Consider the following 20624-nt stretch of genomic DNA (forward strand, 5'->3'; position numbering starts at 1 on the left):
CTGGAAAGCCAAAAAGCTGATCAGAAAGCCCTAACAGGATATTATTCATTATTAGTGTAAATATGGGAAAATACAGAAACATACACTGCTTCACAAGCTAACCCTGAGACTGGAGAATTAACGTTTGGGCCAGGTCAGACATTCTGGATTTTTATGCTAAAAAAAACAGAAACAAAATTATTGCTTCTCCAAATGGGCTGGCATTTCTTTCAGTACATCTAATTTCCACATGTTCTGTAACCATACAGAATCATGAAAACATTTCCCAACATGAAAAATTAATCACATCACAAATATGAAGAACATTTAAAGTAACCTTCTGTACCAGAAAGCGATCAGGCAGTGCTTCAGATTGACAGAAGTTATGCAAATTGGTTCCCTCTACTAGCACAATACAGCTTGAGGAAGAAAAATCTATTAGAAACACAGTTCAAATTCCCAAGCTGACTGCAAAATTAGAATTTGTGGCTCACTGTTCCGTTTAACATGAGTTACAGAAGAAAAAAGCCACCCCCCTCAACTCTCCAGTACAGAAGGATTTTGGTCAGAGTGTGGTGTTCCAGAAGTCTCCTCATCTCAAAAAAGAAAATACTCCCGAACCATAACCCTTCAGGATTTACCCGGTGTGTCTTCACCGGAACCAGCTGGTGTAAAACTGGAGCGCTGCCCTGACACTGTTTCACCCAAGTGCAAACACAGCCAGAAGGGGCAAGCATTTGGATGCTTCTTCTGGGCCTTTTAGCTCGGTGTCTGTCAGTGGCTACCTGTTACTGGAACGCGTCATAAGCACAATTCAGATGGTTCCTCTCATTTACTGAGCCTGCACAGCCGCCACAGCCCGGCGCGGCCGCGGCTCGGGGGGTGTTACCGAACCCGGGCCGCTACTACCGGGCAGCGCCACGTGTGCCTTGGGTACTCCGTTGGGGGCGATGCCGGGTCGGGCTCCCGCGGCCGCTGGCCCTCGGGGCCGGACCGATACACGGACCAGGGACCGACACACGGACCCGGCCCTACCGCGGTGCGGCGCCCCTCGAGCCCGGCGGCGCCGGGAGGCCGGCCCCGCCCCCGATGGCCCCGCCCTCTGCCGGCCCCGCCCCCCGGATCCCGGCCCCGCCCTCTGCCCGCCCCCCGGAGGCTCCGCCCGGCGTGCTGCGGCCCGGCCGCCGCCAGGGGGCGCCTGCCCGCGGCCTCGCGCCGTGAGGCAGCGCGAGGGGGAGCGCGCTCCGCTCCGTGCCGCTCCCGCGCCGGGCCCGCCCCGCCGCCCATTGTCCGCGCGCCGCCCCTCGCCCCGGTGCCGGTGCTGAGTCACGGCCGGCTCGGCGCTGCCCGGGGCCGTAGGTGTTGCGGAGAGCCCCCGGCCACCGCCTGAGCAGCGCCATGGGGACCGAGGGCGCCCGTGCCCTGCTGGAGCGCGCCGGCACCCTCACCCTGCAGACCGGCAACCTGCTCAACTGGGGCTGCCTCCGCAAGAAGTGCCCGTCCACCCCCGGCGAGGAGGTGAGGGGCGGGCCGGAGCTTCCCTTCGGGGCGGCTCGGCGGAGGTCCGCCCTGGGGCGAGGGGCCCGGGCCAGGCCGCGGGCGGGCTGGCGGCTGAGGGAGCGCTGGGTGCCGCTCCCGGCGGTCCGAGCGCGTCCGGAGCGGGACCCGTTCCCGTGGCGCACGGCTGGCCCGGTGCCCGTGACGGCGAGGAGGGGCTCTGGCTCCCGAGCCATCCGCTGGCCGGTGCCGTCGGGAGGCGGGAGATGGGAATGGAAAAACAGAGGGGGTTTTTTGTCTGTTTTCGTGCGTTCGTTGTGTTCTGCCCTGTGGGGAGGCCGGGGCCCCCGGAAGCACTCTGCCCTGAGAAGGAGCGAGCCCAGCCTTCTGATCCCGGGAATTAAGGGATCAGAAAACACTTACAAATTTAAGTGCTGTCTGTAATGGCAAAGGGGATCCCTTATACTTTTCTAGTTAGATAAAAATATGCATAGGTACGAGCTTGCATTACAGATGATGCAAGTTAATTTTAATTTCTTCATAGAGGCAGATCTTGGGAAAAGTAGCAGTTGTCTTCTTTGAAGCAGAGAGCTGTCATTCTTTGTTAAGAAGTTGAAAAGAGTTTTTTAATCATCACCTTAAAAGTATTGCCTTTAGCGGCGTGTGTCAGTACTTAGAACAGTTCTCATAAAATGTCTGGAGATGCTGTGGCCATGAACTTCAGAACCACCATATTTACTGTTTCATCATGGCACAGTAATCTCAGAATGGTCACTTAATAATGAGAAAAACGATGGGTTTGGCTGATTATTGCTATGTAGTCACACTAGTGATAACCTAGAAGTTAGTTGGTTGCATATTAATCATGCACTAGTGGAAGAAAGGTGGCAGGGAGGATGATGTAACAAGAAGGAATCATTCATCATACTCTTGTTGAGCTGTCATGTGGTTGTAACGTGACCACATAACGTTTTATTTGGCCTGGTTGTTTATTAAACATTCTGTGATCTGTGTGAAATAGGCTGGATTCTGTAACAAAGACATAGCTGTGTCACGATGGGCACCCTTGTGTGGGGAGTTTCTGGAGGGCTGTTAAGTAAAGAGTGGCCAATGTGCATAACTAATAGTTAAGGTACTAAAATTCACTTGTTTAAAGGGGAATCCACTGGCTTTCCAGAGTAGGTGTATTTTCAAAAGCAAATAAATGGGATCATTTGCAATCAGCTCCTCTCTTTGGTGTAGTCAGTTCTCAGTGGCAGAATGTAAGCTAAAATTTTGGAAACTGTGAATGCCAGTGTTAGGAGATGCAGCTGTGTTTGGAAAAGCTGATGAAAGCAGTGGAATGCGCTGCTCTTTGCACATGGCCTGAGGGCAGGGGAGTGGTGTGCTTGGGAGTCGGAGGCGGGTGCATAGGAACCGCAATAGAAATATGTCCTGTGGCAGCTGCAAAGCAGCAGCATATATAAATTTAGTACTGTCTCACTTGCCCCCAGAAAGGAAAAGATAACAATATAAATTGTATTAAAATCGGATTAAGAGTTATTTTATTAAAGGGTTATTGTGCTTAGCTATTTACTGGGACGGTCAATTCTTGCCTTTTGGGTCTAGGGGCTTTTATACTGTTTTAAATGATGGAAGGAATGTATAGTATTTCTGTTCACAAAGTATTGCTCCTGTATTGTGTCTGATATCAGGCAGGGATGTTGACTTCTAGTTTGTGCATGGTATTAGGGCTCTCCGAGTTGGGTGTCATGGGAAATGGCTGCTTACTGGTACACAAAGTAGGTATGCACACAGTTATAAAATACACTGTGGAAAGTGAAGTAAAGCAGCAGCTGGTGCAAGTGGTCCTACCTGTGGCAGGTGGCAGTCAGACAGTACCTGTGCTTAACTCCTGGGATGGATCAGAGGGAAGCTACAGCTGCAGCACTGGTACTGTATAAAATTAGTTAGCTGCTTTAATAATTATGTCTTACTATGTTCAAGAAAAGTCATTATCAAAATCTTAGCCGAGTTTATTTTGCATCTGTGGATGAAGAAAAAATGCAAGTGTGGCATAGGATGTGTAGGTTCCCCCTACAGTGATGGAGGACTTAAAAGCATTAGTGGTTTTGCTCAGTGGAGTAGGTAGGCAGTAAAGAGGAAGGGTTGTATGCATGTAAAAAGAGAAAAAATTAATACAATGAGTATTTAGGGGTTGATTGTCAAGTCTCATTTCTGCAGTGTCAGGGCACTTACGCTCTTTTCTGACTGCTTTGTAACTTAGGAATTTCTGTGCAAAAAACCCCAAACCACCCCATGTCTTAGTTCTTGCTTGCTTAGCATTGTACTTTCCTTTTAAGATGGCATTGGTCTGAGAAATAACTACAAGTACTTGTATTACTGCTAAAACTCTGTGGAAGAGGAGAGAAAAATTTTGAGTTTGAGCAAGTTTCAGCTAGAAGCTATGAAGGAAGAATCTTCTGTGGTGTGGTGTCATTAGTTCAGCTGTGAGTCTGTCCTGCCCATCTCTGTACTGTTGTGGTTGTGTGTGGTTGGAACATACCCACGCTTCAACATGAAAAAATGTTTTGTAGGTGCGAGACTGCATCCAGAAAACACTGACTGAGTGGAGCTCAAAGATCAGCCAAGACCAAAATCAGGTAGGAGAGGTGTTATGCATCTTGTCCATCTTCCATGTGAAATCAAAGACATAAATAGTTGGTTACACTTCTAAAACTTACTACTGAATCTTGTGCCAATAATTCTAAGCAGTAAATTGTATTTTCTATATTAGGGTCATATAAGGCCTTCCATATACGTTCATTATTTTGATGTCCCCTCAGTGATCAAGAAGCCTTGGGTTACTTGCTTTCTGTCTTTGCATTTTTCTACTATTTTTGTTTCCAACTGCAGTAAGGCACTTGCTTTTTCTTTTTTTATTTTTCTTTTTTTTTCAAATTACCTAAAAACATTCTTCAGGAGCTTACTGTCTCCTCTTGACGTTGCTCATAAGTCTCATGTACTTACTACAGGAAACTCGGGAGGTTCTGGAATGTTCTGTAGCTCAAGCTATAGAAAAAATAAATCCTGAAGAAAGGGATGAGTTGAAAGTATCAGGTAAGAACACAGTCAAAAATCCAGTATCATTGAAAGATTTCATATGAAGTCATTAATAGGATATTCATAGATGGGTTTTTTTGCTCTCTTTTATAATTGCAGAATCAAATTGCACTATTGCACACTGTTGTTCTTAAACATTGGCTAAGGCAGTCTTGAATTCATATTTCAGATTTTAAAGCAGCTCAGCATTTTTCTAGCTTAACTTGCATCACCTCAAGATATTTTAAATTTATTTCATGAATCTTTGACATTTTTGAAGCAAAATATTACAGATAATACTGGAATTAGGAAATAGTATTGGAAGCACATTTATTTGCATAATTTTTCCAGGTTGAATATGATGAACTTGAAGGAAGTCCAAACTAACTCTAGTACATTTTGAGTCTCAGTAAGTTGTGAAGAAGTCTGTTTGTACTATTAGATTTGGGGTTCTTATACAGGTTGTTACTGTTACTGCTTCGTGTCTTGATGCTTTACAGCTTTCTCTGTCATCTGACTGGATGATTTCTTGTTCTGAGACTGCACAGCATCGAAATTTAAGAGGACAGTGTCTTTATTGGGCAATGACCTTTCAAAAAACTGGGTTTTTTCAAATTTTTAAGCAAATGGTGTATATTTTAAAAATCTTTTACCCAAAAACTCATTAATAGTGACTACAGCAAAAGCAAATGGCTGTATATTAGGAATACCTGGCTTGTTTAGTTACTGATTACAGTTTGTTTGAAAATAGCAAAGCTTTTCATCGTTGGATCAAATTCTTCATCGATCAGAGACGCAGTTGACCTGGGTAAGTGTGGAACTCAAACTTAAGTTAAGATTTCTTTTTTACTCTAGAACTTAGATGGAAAAATTTCTAATGTTATTTCTAAGAGGTGTATTTGGTCACTGTCACAAGTATATCCTCTTTTCCTATTAAGAGAGACTTAATCAAATCTATTTGCACAGTAGCTCAGTCAGTAAACTTATTAAATGGATCACTGTGAGCTTGGATCCACAAACTCAAATCTGATTCCTTGCTACAATCAGAAGCAAGTTTCTGTTCTTTCACACAAAACTTGTTAAAAAGTAATTAGCATGTGATGTTTTAATAGCAGTGATACAGCCATTCTTGCCAGTTCTTGTTAGTTGCATTTAACATCATGAACTTTGCTAGTGACTGAGTAGTTTTTCAGAGATTATTTAGGAAATAAAATAATGCTGCAAGTAGCTGGTGAAATAGTTAGGTTTTACTGAAAATGCCATACAATGTCCCTGCATAAAGTTCTGTTGGCCTTAGGTAGCAGTAATTGTGAGCAGCAATGAACTTTACTTTTTTGGAAGTTTGTTGGGCTTAAGGGGGGACCAAACAAGAAAGGGCCAGATACCATTATTCTCTATTGATACCCCAGATAATAGCTTATTTATTGTAATTTTTACCACCATTTGTCAAACATACAATAATGGACTCCCCCTCTTGAAGAAAATAATTAGCTCAGCAGTTCTACTCCGTTCACTGTGCTTAAGAGGCCTCATGACTTGCATTTTTCCTAAAGCTCAGGGAGACTCCAAGACTTGCACTTTTCCCTCACACATATCAAGTAGTTTTCCTAACCCATGTCCTGTACTTAAGGTATAGTTCAGGGTGAAAGCTACAAATTTTAAAAGAAATTGGGGGTGAAGAAATAGAGACTTGTTTATCATCAGTGTCTTCAGAGAAAAATACAGTTTTAACATTAAAAAGGAGGGAAAAGCTTCATGCTTTTGTTCATTTTCTGATTGTTTTGTTTTTTGCTTTCCCAAGACCTGAAACTGGATCGTGGTCTTCAGCTGTATTCTTGAATCTTTGCTAAAAAGGTTGTGTTATTATTCTTGACTTCAGATACACTCAGAGTTTCAAATGGTGAATGGAGAGCTAGCAGAGTGAAGCAGGAGGTGTGGTTTTTGCTAAATTTGAAGAGTCATGCTGTTTATGTTCATATCTGATAAAAGATTTTGCAGTGTCTGTTCTTTTTCCTCAGCGTGTTCTGCCCTCGGAGTTGCTCAGTTAGACTCAGTCATTATTTCCCCACCTCCTGTTGAAGATGGAACTAACCTCTCCTTGGAATATTTGCAACCTTATTGGAAAGAACTTGAAAATCTAGTTCAAAACAAGAAGATTGTTGCCATAGGTGCCTCCGACCTAGATAAAACACTGTTAGAGCAGCTGTATCTGTGGGCACAGGTGAGAACCAACTTCCTACTCATAGCGGTTCTTAGGACAGAGTAACTGCTTGCCTACATTAATTAGTCATGCAGAATTAATTAGCCTTGCTCAGACTTCAAAACAATGGTCAAAGACAAATTGTTCAAAGCAAAATTTTTGTTCTAATAGAAGGCGTGAGGGAAACAGCTAATATAAGTACATTAGTAATTTTTTCTTATAAAAATATTTTGTTACTCAGGTGAAACCAAGTAGTAATCAGGTGAACCTAGCTTCCTGTTGTGTGATGCCACCTGATCTCACAGCATTTGCAAAAGAATGTGACATACAGCTGCTAACTCACAATGATCCCAAAGGTAAGACTTTGCTGGTTAAGTTAACAGAAGACTTCTAAACGCATTTATTCAATAGAAAATCAGGGATAATCTTTTCCTGAACTTCAGAGTTTGTTATAATTGAGGCCTGAACCAAGAATTCTAAAAGTCTCTCCTTTATAAAATATTTCTGTTAAGTTACTGTTGTTGCTTCCTCCCCCCCACCCCTTCTTGAAACAGGCTTGCAGCCTTGGATAATTTCTTGAAATACTTCTAATCAGAGAAGATAAAATAAATAGAAGAACAACGTACTGAGCAATGTGTACTATGTTTATTTCTACAAAATATGGAATTAAATGTATTGCCAGTAAATGAGAAATGAAAGTGTACTTGCCTGGAACACGTGAAATAGATTACATAAAATGTTAATGGCCAGTTGATTTTTGAGTAGTTTAGTAATATTAGATCTGTAAAATTATTATGCTTTAAATAGGATTCTTTCAAAGTCTTGACTTCTTAAAATAACATTATTACAAAAAATGTTGTAAATTCTTCACTTTTTTAATGCAATGATTTATTTGCTAAATTAATGAAGAAATTAGAGGCTTTCCTTTGAGCTGTATAACTGAGTTCCCAGTTCTCTACAATATTCTGGGATAAAACATTCATTTCTCTCAAACATCATCAGTCTTCTTCACTTAAGAACACTTTTAAGAGAGTTGGACACTTTAACACCTTGTTGGAATAATAAAACGTCTTAAACGATATATATTTAAGTCCTTCCCTACATTCTTGGTCATGACTAATTATTCATGATGATGCTTTTCCTTCCTTCTCTTTTCTTTCCCCTTGATCCCAAAGAAAAAAGTATGTGAAGCGTTTCTTATGGAATATGTACTTCATAGTACCACTGTTAGAACTGATGAATTTCATCAGTGCCTCAGCTGGATTTATCACTGCTCTGGCAGCATGCAAGATGAATTTCCATTCAATCTGACAATTTCCATTCAATTTCCAAGTCCTCTGAAGTCAAATGCAACTTGCATTTTAATAAATAGTATCCACTGAAAGTCATGAAATTAAGGAGCAGAGGATTTGATAGAAAACAGCACAAGCTGTGATTCCTTTATGTGCTGTTTGCTCGGCCTAACTTTTCTGTAACAGTCAGCTGAAGAGTATCGAGACCATTTTTGGTAAGCACTCCTCACCAAAGACATTGTTCTTCTGATGAACATTCCAGAGGAAACTAGGAGGATTTGTACTTGCCTTCTTTTGTTTTGTTTTGTGGCATTTAAGCCCATTTTTCTTAAGGCTTTCTGGGCTTATGGTTATTATGAGCTCCCTTATGGGAAATACTGTGAATGTTGACTTTACAGTGACTGCAGAGGTAACTCTGAATGCTCAGTACTTTGCTGATTTCAGCTTTACTCACCTCTGCTTTGTCTAGCTAGCTTCTCAAATCTAATTTTCTTTTTCTTCCACTAATGACTCTGCTGATCAACTCATTTTGATATTCCAGAGTCTCAGTTAGTTTTGTGAGAAATACTTAATGTTGCAAAAAAGTGTCCTGGAGATTTATTTGGTTTATATTCAGCTGCTTTTATCCTAAATGCATTCTGGAGGAGTGGATCTGAGGGGTATGTGGTACCACTTAAGATCCTGACTGTTGGAAAAGGCTTTTCTTACCAAGTGTTGCTTTTTGCAGCTGTTTACATGATATTGTTTTAAGCACAAATATCCCTTTTTAACTTCAGAATTACTTTGTGAAGCAAGTTTCCAAGAAGTTCTCCAGGAAAGCATCCAGAACATGAAAGCCAACAACTGGATTCCTTTATGGCTTCTGCGGTATTCAGTCATTGTTAAAAGCAGAGGAATTATCAAGTCCAAAGGCTATATCATACAAGCTAAAAGAAATGCATCTTAAAACTCTGGTTTTTTTGTTGGTGGTTTTTTTTTTGTAAAGGCTGTTTAAATTTCTTTGGGATGGGGGAACATTGCATTTTTCATAGAAAGATTTTTACAGCATTTATAATGAACTACCAAAAGTTGTAATTATTCAGTGTGATGTCAGTAGGAGTGTCTGTAATGTTCTAACACTATTTTTCTTAACTATTGATGGGTTCATTCAAAATATGAAATATTTTGGGACTTTTTTAATTGAAGATATCTGTAGAGTAACAGTTTAAAATAATTTCCTTTTTATGACCAGTTCACTGTAAAATATAACATTATATTTTAGCTGCCATTAGGTAGCATGGAGAAACATATATTTTTGTTTTTTTAAAAAACAAATTTCTCCTAAATCATACCTGGTGAATACATTTCAAGCATTCAAGGACTAGCTTTTATAGAAAATTGTCATTTTTTTAATGATTCAATACCCCAAAAATTAAGCTGTTATCTCATTATTTGATATGTATATATAGTCAAGTAAGCTATTTAATTTGCGGGCATGGGAAAATTAGTTTATTTTTAATAGAGTGGAAAAGACCCCTATGATTTAGAAGAAAATGCATCTTCCAAATTACTTTCTGATTGTTACTTGAATTGCTTCTGGCTTCTTTGTGCCTCGATATGCTTCATTTAGTGTTCGCACAAGTGTGATGGCATTTTTACTGTTTGAAATAGAAAATGTATTAATAGTGAATGTTTAAAATAAGATTTGAAAACAAGCAGTGAAGAAATCTGTTCATCAAAAATTGTGCCTGTCTCCTTCTCAACTGTGGCTCGTTTTTTTGATACTTGTGAACTACGCAAGCAATTAGCCAAGTAGAATAGACAGAAATGCTGATGCTGTTCACTAAAATGAATTACTTCTTGTGAGGTTGCCTGGGAAAATTGTTGCTTGAGTGCCACTCAGAAAAGATGAAGCAAGGCTTAGCCTGAAGTTAGGTATCTTTCTGCTTAGCAGCAGATTAGCACATTGGCTTTTTAACCCCAGAGAGATTGCTGCAGCTGAGGCAAGGCTTTTGGTTTAATGTAGTCCGTCTGTCAAAAACGCCTTTTCCTTTCCTTGGCCTTTAAATGAGAGTAGATACCTAAAGTTCAACTTGTAGTTCAGCAGGAACTTTGATACCAAGTGTCTAAAACAGTAAATTACATTTTGATTTCAGATAGGGGCATGGCCTCATACTGGTGGTAGTCATTAACTTTGTTGTACATATTTTGAGATTTGGACTGTAAGGGAATGACTTTTCACCAACGTCTTTCAAATTCTTCATAGAGGCAGCAAGTGGAATTTGAATGCCTGTAGGTAGTGCCTGGAGTGTCAGCTTCCTATAATCCATTCCACTATGTTTAATGAATTAAGGTTTTTCAAGGTACCTTAGTCCTCAGATATTGTTTTTGTAGTGGCAAATAGCAGAAAATTTTCTTAGCTTCTTCAGTTCTCTTGACAAATGAGACAAACAGGGAATTGAAACTAGTAATGCATCAATAAAAGTTTGGATGTTTTTCTCTTAATAAAAATGAAGTGTCTTTTTTAATGTTGGGCCAGTGTGCATCAGAGTTCAAAATTACCGTAGTTTAATTTTAAACTTCCCTACTAGCTCTGTGCTGTGTGCTTATGATTTAACCACTACCTGTAATCTCTGTGTGTTTGACTAAATCTGTACCTTACCAGACTTGGCATGTGTGCTCAGGTTTGTATATTGAAATGCTACAAAACAGGAACTGTGCTAACCCCATGTAAAGGCTGCTCTAATGGGATGATTTATTTCCTTTCTGTAAACTGCTGATAGTTTGCTTGCTGTAGAAAAGTACTTTCTAAGACGTGGCATTTCTAGAGTCACCAATAGCATAACACTTTATCAAATTACCACATTATCTCATTCGTGTGGTTTGCATCAAGATGGGTGAGAGGGGATTTCCTTCCATGAGAAACCTGAAAGTCTAACTAAAATTTGAAACCCCCGTAGGCATTTTGGTGCAGCATTTTACATTCTTCCAACTCGTGCACCGCGGGACTCCACGGGTGGCACGCGTCGCGGGGCCGCCCGCACCCTTCTTCCTGCTGCGGGCCCGGAAGGGCGGGCGGCAGGAAGGACGGAAGGAAGGAGGGCGGGGAGGAAGGGGCGGGCGCAGCGGCAGCAGCATGGTGAACACCCGGCGGGCGGCGGCGCGGCGCCGGGAGCCCGGGCCGCGGGCAGGCGGCGGCAGCAGCAGCAGCCCCGGCGATGGCGATGCCGATCCCGCCGGTGCTGCGGAGGTGAGCGGAGCCGGGAGCGGGGCGGGCGGGCGGTGCAGCCTCCGCTCGGAGCGCGGCCGCGGGCCGGAGGGGCGGTGGCGGTGGCGGTGCGCCCGCCGTGCCCGTGCCTGCAGCCGCCGGAGGTCATTAGGCCATTTAGCTTTGGCAGTTAAAGGCAGGCTTATTTTATTTGCGTGACAGATGTTTTAGCGTTGTTTCTGTCACTTAATACTTAGCAGATCATACCTTGTTTTGCGATTGCTGAGAGGCCAGCTAGTTCGTAGACCGAAAATTGGTTTTGGACACCATTTTGGGGCACATTTTGATAGTTGATAGTGTTTAGTGGCTTATAGTTGAGGAAGTCTTTGAATATTTCTGAACGTTTTTCCTGGATTTGCTTCCCCTGACAACTTGACAGAACTTTTTGGAATTAGGAGATACTTGTTTATATTTCGTAAAGGATGTGTATGTTTCTTCTCCTGCCCTGACCAAAATACAGTAGAGATAAGCAAGGGATGGTTTGTTAAGGCTTCCTCCACATAGGTAGGGCTACACAGAGATGCATGTTGTGAGTTTAAGTAGATTTGTTTTAAAAGTTTGCTAGCGATTTTTATAGCATTCTTTTTATGTAGTTATTTTATCTGTCAATACCATATATTTTTTTACTCCTTTTCTAGGTGGGATCTGCTGAAATTAGTACTCCTGTGGCTAGGAGGATGACCAGAAGAACTAAATCAGCTCGTAAGCCAGAGGTGATTCAGGAATGTCCATTTGAAGAGTTGGAACATGCAGAAATGAAATCAGATGTCAGTGATAGCTCAGAGATGCAGATCACTAGGAATGAGAACACAGTTGTCCCATCAGCACAATCAGTTGCTGAGCCACAAGTTGATGGTTATGTGTCAGAAGCAGAATCAAACTGCTCTTCTGTATCCGGTCTCCAGACACCTTTGTTTGTAAGAATAACACGGAGGCGACAAATTGTAATTCCTTATCAACCAGATTCTGCTGACAAAAAAAGACATGACAGTACAGCTTTTGTAAATAAGTTAAGTAGGATTCAGGATGAAGATGATGTCTCTGAAGCTGAGTCTTGTTCCTCTGCTGTTTCTGGTGTCCAGATGCTTAATGTTCCCACAAGTACAAGGAGCAGACAAAGTAAAAAATTGCAGCCACACAGAGTTCCTGAAGCCCAGAGTGAAAATACGTCTGATGCAGAATCATGTTGCCCGAGTTCTCTTGTGGAACCATGTGCCACTCCCAAACGAATTACTAGGAGCATGCAAATGAAATCAGAAGCACAAAATACTAAGCAGACCGAGAAAAAAAATAGATGTGTTTCAGAGGATGAGAATTTAATTGAGGACACTGTTAAATCTGATCCCATCATAATTTCTGATTCTAGGCCTAGTGCAGAACTTGTCAATGACACAGAAAATGCTTCCATTCTCATTGATGGTAATAAAGAACCCAGTTCACCTAGAAGTAAATGTGCTAATGCAACATGGAGTGAAGATGCAAAAGAAGAGATTTTAAATGATGTGGCATCCAGTCCTACAAAAACAAAACAAAGTGACACTAAATCACCTGTGAAAAAAACAAAAAGAAATACGCAGTCTGTTGAGACAGACCATTCAGATACAATATGTGGCCAAATACAAGAAGATCACAGTAAAATACTTGCAAGGAAGGGGAAATTGGAGCATGTGTCTGTTTCTTTGACAGACTGCATGAGTCCCAAACAATTCCTAGAATCCCAAGGACAAGTAACACCAAATGAAAGTAAAAAAATTACAGAATGTGAGAGAGCAGATGCTGAGACAGATGCACAGCAGTCTTTCTCATGTGATGATAAATTAAGGAAGAGTAAGCAAGCAAGTGCAGTGAGCAGCCCATCAATGGACATCGCTGTTGCCCAGACAAATGAAAGCATTGGTAAGAGCAGGATGCTTAAAATTGGTGTAGACATTGGTGACAACCAAACAGAAGAAAATGAGGTATCACACAGCAGTGAAAAACCAAGCAGTGATAATAACTCCCTTGCGTTGTTTCTGAGCAACAGTGAAAGTGATGACTCTGAAAATAGTGATGTGGCAGACATAGATACAGTTGATGAGAATCTGTGTTATAAAAAGTCAGATGAGAAAACTCCTTCCTTCAAAAAATCTTTAAAAAGTGGTTCACTGCATGTTGAAGGTCTTTTTGTAATTGATACTGAGCCTGGCATGAGTTCCAGCCAGAACTATTATCTGGATGATGTAGACCAAGACAGTGATGCTAAAAGTGAGCATGAAGGAGGTGAAAAAGCTAAAGAATCAGACTTAGAAGATGATGAAGAGGAATTGATAGATGAAGATGAAAAAGATGAAGATGATGATCTGTTGAAAAATAAGGTTGATGTGTAAGTATCTTACTAGGAATAGCTAAAGAATCTGCATTTCATTTAAGAATATGCACATTAAGTGCAGAATAAATAAGGGACTAGTCTTATCACATATGTCATGTTGCTGCAGAAAATGGTGTTGCACATATTATAAAATATGAATATGGTCCATAAATTTAGGTTTCGGGATTATTTTCAGTTTTGAATATAGTAGGAACAGAAATCTGAATTTTTTTTGGCATCTGGAGGCCTTGTATGTGTTCAGCCTAGAAAACAATGTGAAACTGATCATGCTGACTGAATTGGTTATTCAGGTCACAGTTTTGTTAATTTTTTTTCCAGTTGGAATGGAGATAACAAAAGGTCCAGCAAATTCCTTACACATTGCCTAATTAGATAATGCTTTTTAAATAGTTGCATATAATTTTATATGTCAGTTGTTGCTGTGCTGTGGATGGTGACTCTTCAGGTGAAACCTAGGATGGAATCAGAATAATTTAGGTGGAGTGATACTACTTGAATTCTTGTAGTCCAGCTGGTGCTAAAATCCCTTCTTGTGTTTAAAGCAATGAATTGTGTTTTCTTCATACTTTTTATTAAGAGTTATAGTAATTTTACTGTCAGTATGTTTGGGGTTTTTCTCTTTAGCTAGCAAGCTTGTCAGAATATAAAAGGATGCTAATCATGACTTCTTCTGACAAGGTTAAGCAAATTTAAGAATTCTGTTATACAGAAGATAATACATAAGATGAGAGTCCAGCATTAGAGTTAATATGAAAAATTTTGTGGAAGTTATTCCACAGGTTTTTTTTAATAATAAGTCTTATTTCATATAATGGCATGAATTCTCCTACACCTGTTATTTCAAAACTACATAATCTAGATAACAACACTTAAAATCATTGCAGAACTGAACCTATTTGGGAAAAATAAGAAAAATATTTTTTCTGTTCATCTTCCTCAGGACAGTAGAAGGTTTAGCTGCATGCATGTTACAATGTTCTAATTATTAACTATTTCTTTTTTAGTTTACATCTTTCCAGTAGCATAGACCCTGGTTTGAATATCAAGAAGCTTGGAGGTCTGTATATCAGTTTTGATGCAAAAAATCAGAAGCCTAGATCGAGTGCAATTGAACCACAGAAGAAGAAGAAGGACCAGGTAACATGTTTACAGTTATTGAGTTATCTGTGACTATAGTAACACAGAGATATTAGTCTAAGAAGGTTGGTTTGTTTGATTTTAAAGAAGTATAATTTTCATGGTTCATTGAGAACTTACATTCTCTTTGACCAGTGTAGTTTTACATTTGCTTTTAATGGTGAAAGTTTAAATATACCTGACTTATCAGAAACTGAAAAACAGTGCAAATTCTAGCATTACCTTGTAAAATAAACTAAAGTTGATTATACCTGGAGTTTTGCCTAATGATACACAAGCTTAAGGTCTGCTGACAAGATATTTAGTCCATAGCCAGAATGAATTTCAGTAAATAAGAGTCTATACCCTAGTATGGACTTAGCAGGTTTTTTTTCAAAAGCACCCTTTGAAGTAAAGGGTATGTGTTCTTTTTGTTGAGACTTTTCTTTGGCTCATCCACAGTAGTCCTCTTTACTCCAGAGGATTTGCTGTCTCACCTCCTCCTGGGCAAGTCAGCTGCTTTCTGTTGTTGTCCAGTGCTCTGTTTTGAAGATCTTACTGCTCATGTATTGCATTAGAATGCTTGTTAGATTCTGCATGAGTCCTTCAGTAGGTTCTGTAAATACAGTTAAGCAGTAAAATTTGTACCAGTGAGGTGGCTCTCTAATGTTCAAAAAAATTCTTACAGCTCTTGCAGAAGAGTGTAATAACTCCAGACTTTGAAAGAAAGGAATGTGTCCCACCCTACAGGGAGTCACTTCACCAGCTGAAGAAACAGCGCAGGGTAAGTGAAGAGCTGGTAATGCCTCAAATAATGAAACAAGGTGTGGTGAAAAGCTGCGTGCTGGGACCCCGAGCGTATCCAGGCCTCCCTGGAAATGGAGTGATGAGCTGCAGTTTATTAGGGTCTTCTTTGAGCTGGCCTGTGAAAAGTCATCCTTTCAGTCACAAGCATAGTGAAGTTAATGGTTATATGCTCAGTACAAATCTGTCATTGATGCAGTACTGATAACCTCCTTTATAATAATCATAAAATACGTGCTTTAGGGGTACATATTTACATTCTAAATGCTTTATCTGTCTTTTGTAGGGAGGAGTTCACTTTTCTGTCCCGTCCTAGTTACTGAATGCAAATTCATTGTTCTTGGTATTGCATCCTAGGCAGAGCGAGAGAAAACAACAGGTGATGGCTGGTTTGGTATGAAAGCCCCAGAAATCACAAGTGAACTGAAAAATGATCTGAAAGTTTTGAAGATGAGAGCTTCATTGGACCCGAAGCATTTCTATAAGAAGAATGACAGAGATGGTCTGCCCAAGTACTTCCAGGTAAGGAAGCAGCAGAAGGTGGCATTGTACTGCTGAAGTTTAAAGATACCTAATAATGCCTATTTCGTAGGTAGCTTCTATATTAATTTAATTTCATATCTTAATTATGAAAGTGTTTTGATTACTTGGCTGGAGTTTGCAACTGTTTAACTTTGTGTTACATATGTATATATGCTGTTGATGTTTTTAGCTTTGGCTGATCTTATAGAAATGATCAAATATCTTACTGAATTCATATTTTGAACCCTCAGGGGACTAGATTTTCACTGCTTTTTTGGAGTACTGGCCTTTGTAAACAAGTGTGTAGAAAATAATTGGCTTTTATTTTCTTACTAGCTAATACAGTTTAAATTGAGACAGCTGCCTTTGTGATAAGCTGAAATTTTTGCTGCTTGTAGCTCTCATCTTTGAAATTGTTTGTATCGATAAAGAAATTACTGGGTAAGCTGTAGAAATAGGCCTCCAGAAACTTTGAATAGTTAGCATGCTTGAGGAAAGGTTTTCATTTCTCAAAATATTACCACTTCACTCTGAAGTGTCCAGGGTGTTATATATTGTGAAATTAGAGAAAATTGGACTGAAGTGTTCCACATAAGTGTTCCAGACAGGTTAATTTTCACTGCATGAAACATGTACTGTGTGTATCTTTACTGCTGAGCTGAGCCATGAGAGCTGACTGACATGCTGGTTGGGAAAATGGGATGTGTTTCTGGATGAGGCCCTTGTGTTAGGGCTGTGGAGCCCTGATACAGCCCTGATACAGCTGCTGTGCAGTCATCTAGCAAAATCACCAGGAGGAAGGACTGGAAGAGGTTTAAGGTGGTCATAAAGGTTCCTTTCCCCTTATGTTTAAAATGTTTAAAAGTTAGGAACTTTAATGAATTAAAGTGTTGATACAGCAGTCCAGCATTGAAAATGTACAGTCTTAAAGCTCAGGCCTTCCTCTCTGCACTATGCAAGGAGACCAAAAGGGACTCTGCATACAAAACATGACTTATTTATTTTGGCTTTTTGCACTTCTATTAGGCAGCTGTCATTCTCATCTGCTCTATAGGTGTCTTCACACTTGTTGCTGGGGATTTAAAAAAAAAGGCAAAATAATCAATATCTTGCTGTTCATGTACAGTAAGAATGTTTTCATTTTTGTTTCCTAGGTTGGAACTGTAGTTGATTCTCCCATAGACTTTTATCACAGTCGAATCCCTAAGAAGCAGAGGAAGAGAACAATTGTGGAGGAGCTGCTTGCAGATTCAGAGTTCAGAAGGTATTTAAAAGTAGTTCTTTAATTCTAATATCCCACGTAAAAGAGGATTATTTTTAACTCTATAGCCTTTTCTTGTTTTATTCAGCTTGTAGGGTGGTTTTTAATACTTCAAAGACAAATTTTTAGTCTTTTAGCATTTCCATAGTACTGCAGTTTAGAAGGTCTAAAGAACCTTTATCTAAGGTATAATTAGAATGAGATAATGTATATTTAATCTTCATTAAAGGATTTTATCCAACTTCAGCCATCACTATTGGCAGTCACTCTTAAAGACTGATTATTTTTTCTTGGCATAATTGAAAGAAAAGAGCAGTCTGTAATTCTGTGAATGTTGATATTATTTCATTTTATAAATACATCAGCCTGCCACCTGTCATGGGAATCAAAATTGTGCCAGCAGGCTTACCTGAATATTATGATTGGATTCATTAATGTCTGCACAGCTTACAGTTTTTGGAGTAGATCATTTTGTTGGTCCATTTTGATATTGGTTATTACATGATGTTAATATTCACTTCTCCTTTCATATGTTTTCTTTGAAGTGGTGCATGGTTTGGGGTTATAGAGTTAATTTTGTCAGACTTGTAAATTTAACTATAATGTTGGGAAGGCAAGTTTACTGCATCTATTTCTTAAGTAGCTTTCTGATTTGACCTGATTTATTAGATATTTATTAGCAAGGAGTTTTAAAAATTAATGTATTTGAAATTTCATCAATTAATTTATGTTGTGCCTGATTAAGGGCTTTAATCATATACTTCAGCATTAGTGCAGATATTTGTCAGATTTTGGTGTTGCATTTAAAGCCTCAGCAGTACTCAGTGTGCAGTGTCGGTGGTACTCATCACTGCAGGTACACAAGAGTCTGTTGGAGGAGCTCACATTCAGCAATTACCCTGCTTGTTGTTGAGTATTCACCTCATCTCAGTTGTCCATCTGCAGTAGAGTAAGGTTTATTATCCTGAGTGTGGTGAGAAGGCACTATAAAATGGCTGTAGTTTCTTCATGGTATTGTGGAAATGGCCGAGTCTTCCCCTTGTGAGCAGTAGCAGTGTTTCAGCCAACTGTCCAAAATGTGACTGCATATGTAATGAGGACACCCTCCCTCCCCCAACCAAAATTAATTACAAAATTCAACAGAATTTACTTCCAAAGCAAATTTACCTGCATTTATCATTGATCCAACTGCTGATTCCCTTTACTTATGCATAAATGTATGAATCAAAGAAACTGATTCAGAAAAGATGAGGAAACTCAGTTTGGCAAATAATGTGCATAGAGTACTGTCCATGTTATCTTTTCCTGAACTTTGGTTTTGCCGTGCTTAAAAGTAAATTATCTATTTTGTTCAGATATAATAAAAAGAAGTATCAGGAGATCATGAGTGAAAAAGCAGCTTTTGCAGCAGGGAAGAGGAATCGGAAGAAGAAGAAATTTCACAATTAAGAATTGAAGAAAAATCCCAAGCTGGAACAACTTGTTTGTTATAAAACTTTCTTACAGAATGCTATGGTTGTGGTGTTGTGTTTGGTTTCTTTTAAGATTGCAGGTGAGATCCAAATTGAGGTTTAGGGAAATTTTTGCTGTGAGAATAAAGCTAGGAAACTTTAGCAAATTATCATGTATCTCAATTTAAATTCATTTCAATTTTAAAATTGATATTTATTTTGATTAATATTTATGTAAAGAGATAATGATATGAAAGCATATTAAATCTGAGTAAAAAATTCAGCTTCACAGATTGTGGTCTTCTCAGGCTTCAGACTTCACATCAATTAATTAGTAAATTCAGTTTAAAGTTATATGCATAATTTATCTTGGCACATATTGTGTGCTAGAATATATTTTTCCTTGATTTGTCAGAGGTGCTGCTGGCCAAAACTGTAATGGAAAGTATTGAAAAATGGTTTGGTTGTTAAAGGTTTATCTCAACACTGACCATAGTGGTATAGAGAATGTCCTGGAATTCAGTGCCTACACATATACTTTTATATTTATGTGTGTATACATTATAATATATATATATATATATATATATAATTTAGAAGATACAAATTACATATTATTTAATAAATAATATAAGTACTACGTAAGTAATATAACTCAGATTTTAACAATCATATTTTGTTTTTATTAATTTTTACCGTTTAATTATTGTCTAATGATATTTTTGGAAATAACATTGGCATCCATTATGTAGGGTGTGTTGTGCAGATTGTCTGTTAGCTGACCTGGAATAGCTCAAGCTGAGCAAATAGAGTGAGTCTGGAAGGCCTCTGCTGCCACTGCAGAGCCACAGATGTCACTGGCTCAGTTCCCCTTCAGTGACAGTTCACGACCATCACTTGAGTGTCAGAACTGCTGCAGTGTTTGGTTGGTTTTTAATGACCTGCTCATTATTGCTGTTACAATTAGTGTAACTTGGTTACTGCCCTGAGGTAGCAGAAAAGATGAATAATAGAAGAAATTAAACTGGCACTACATTGTCTTAGGTGGATTGGATGATTAGGATGTAGAAGTCACTGTCAGAGCACCAGTGGTTCGTTGTTTCCTTGCCACAAGAACACCGAAGCTTAAAGGTTGCAGATCTTAAGCAAGGAATGCTTAACTATGTTCTTAACTAATGTTTAACCATCAAGTTTTCTACTGAGAATTAGTTTTTTTAAGGATTAGTTATTTATGGTGAAATGAGCATTGTGGTATGTATTGACCACCAAATGATGCTTGAAAGAAATTTTCCTCAGATCCTTTAGGGTGTTTTTTATCATTCCAACATTGTCCATAATGTTGTACTACCAGAAACAGACAGGAATCTAGAGTCCTGAAGAAATCTTCATGGCTTGGAGATGAATGGTGTCAAAGTAAAGTGAATTAATTGGGAAATATTAAACAAATACAAGTAGAACCACCTGTCCCTAGGTCTCAGTTAATATGCACAGGCTATTTTAATGCAATTACATTTAGGCCAGTATCTCAATTTCCAGTAAATGATAAAAAAGCCAATAAAAACAGCTAGGTGTCTTGTTCTCTGGCTGAGACATGGAGGCACAAAAAAATGTAAACTGAACACTGAGAAGAAAACAAGGCATCACAGTAGATGTCATTCTGTTGCATCCTGGGGTGTTCCAAATGCAACTTTGCAAAAGCAACTTGCAAGTCTGAAAGACTTTGAGGCAGACATGCAAGCTGTGGTGTTACACAGCAAGCAACAACTCTGTGCCTGTTGCTTGGGCTGCTCAATAGCTCCAGCAGTT

General features: G+C 39.5%; 1 protein-coding gene across 2 annotated transcripts; it reads left to right on the top strand.

The window, feature by feature from the left end:
- The first annotated feature begins 1262 nt into the window (after positions 1 to 1262).
- Positions 1263 to 20275, top strand: GCLM (glutamate-cysteine ligase modifier subunit). Of its 2 annotated transcripts, XM_058808006.1 has the most exons (13): positions 1264 to 1497; positions 4053 to 4118; positions 4491 to 4575; positions 5309 to 5365; positions 6576 to 6778; positions 6999 to 7113; positions 10989 to 11278; positions 11935 to 13658; positions 14669 to 14801; positions 15469 to 15564; positions 15942 to 16106; positions 17261 to 17370; positions 18723 to 20275. In XM_058808006.1, the coding sequence occupies exons 1-13, from the start codon at positions 1378 to 1380 to the stop codon at positions 18814 to 18816; spliced, it is 3258 nt and encodes a 1085-aa protein (XP_058663989.1). In that variant the 5' UTR covers positions 1264 to 1377; the 3' UTR covers positions 18817 to 20275. The 2 variants fall into 2 exon arrangements, with proteins under 2 accessions (XP_058663990.1, XP_058663989.1); XM_058808007.1 differs by lacking the exons at positions 10989 to 11278; positions 11935 to 13658; positions 14669 to 14801; ... (2 more) ...; positions 17261 to 17370; positions 18723 to 20275 and adding an exon at positions 8826 to 10815 and having other exon boundaries at positions 1263 to 1497.
- The last annotated feature ends 349 nt before the right edge of the window (positions 20276 to 20624 follow it).

Source organism: Ammospiza caudacuta, chromosome 7, assembly GCF_027887145.1.
Source record: "Ammospiza caudacuta isolate bAmmCau1 chromosome 7, bAmmCau1.pri, whole genome shotgun sequence".
NCBI lineage: Eukaryota > Metazoa > Chordata > Aves > Passeriformes > Passerellidae > Ammospiza > Ammospiza caudacuta.

What these genes read in the sequence shown, in the direction of transcription:
- GCLM (XM_058808006.1), top strand. Translation starts at nt 1,378, where the DNA reads ATGGGGACCGAGGGCGCCCGTGCCCTGCTGGAGCGCGCCGGCACCCTC. An exon ending in GGATGAGTTGAAAGTATCAG is followed by an intron (nt 4,576 to 5,308) that starts GTAAGAACACAG and finishes GTTTGAAAATAG; the next exon opens with CAAAGCTTTTCATCGTTGGA. An exon ending in TTGAAAAATAAGGTTGATGT is followed by an intron (nt 13,659 to 14,668) that starts GTAAGTATCTTA and finishes TTTCTTTTTTAG; the next exon opens with TTTACATCTTTCCAGTAGCA.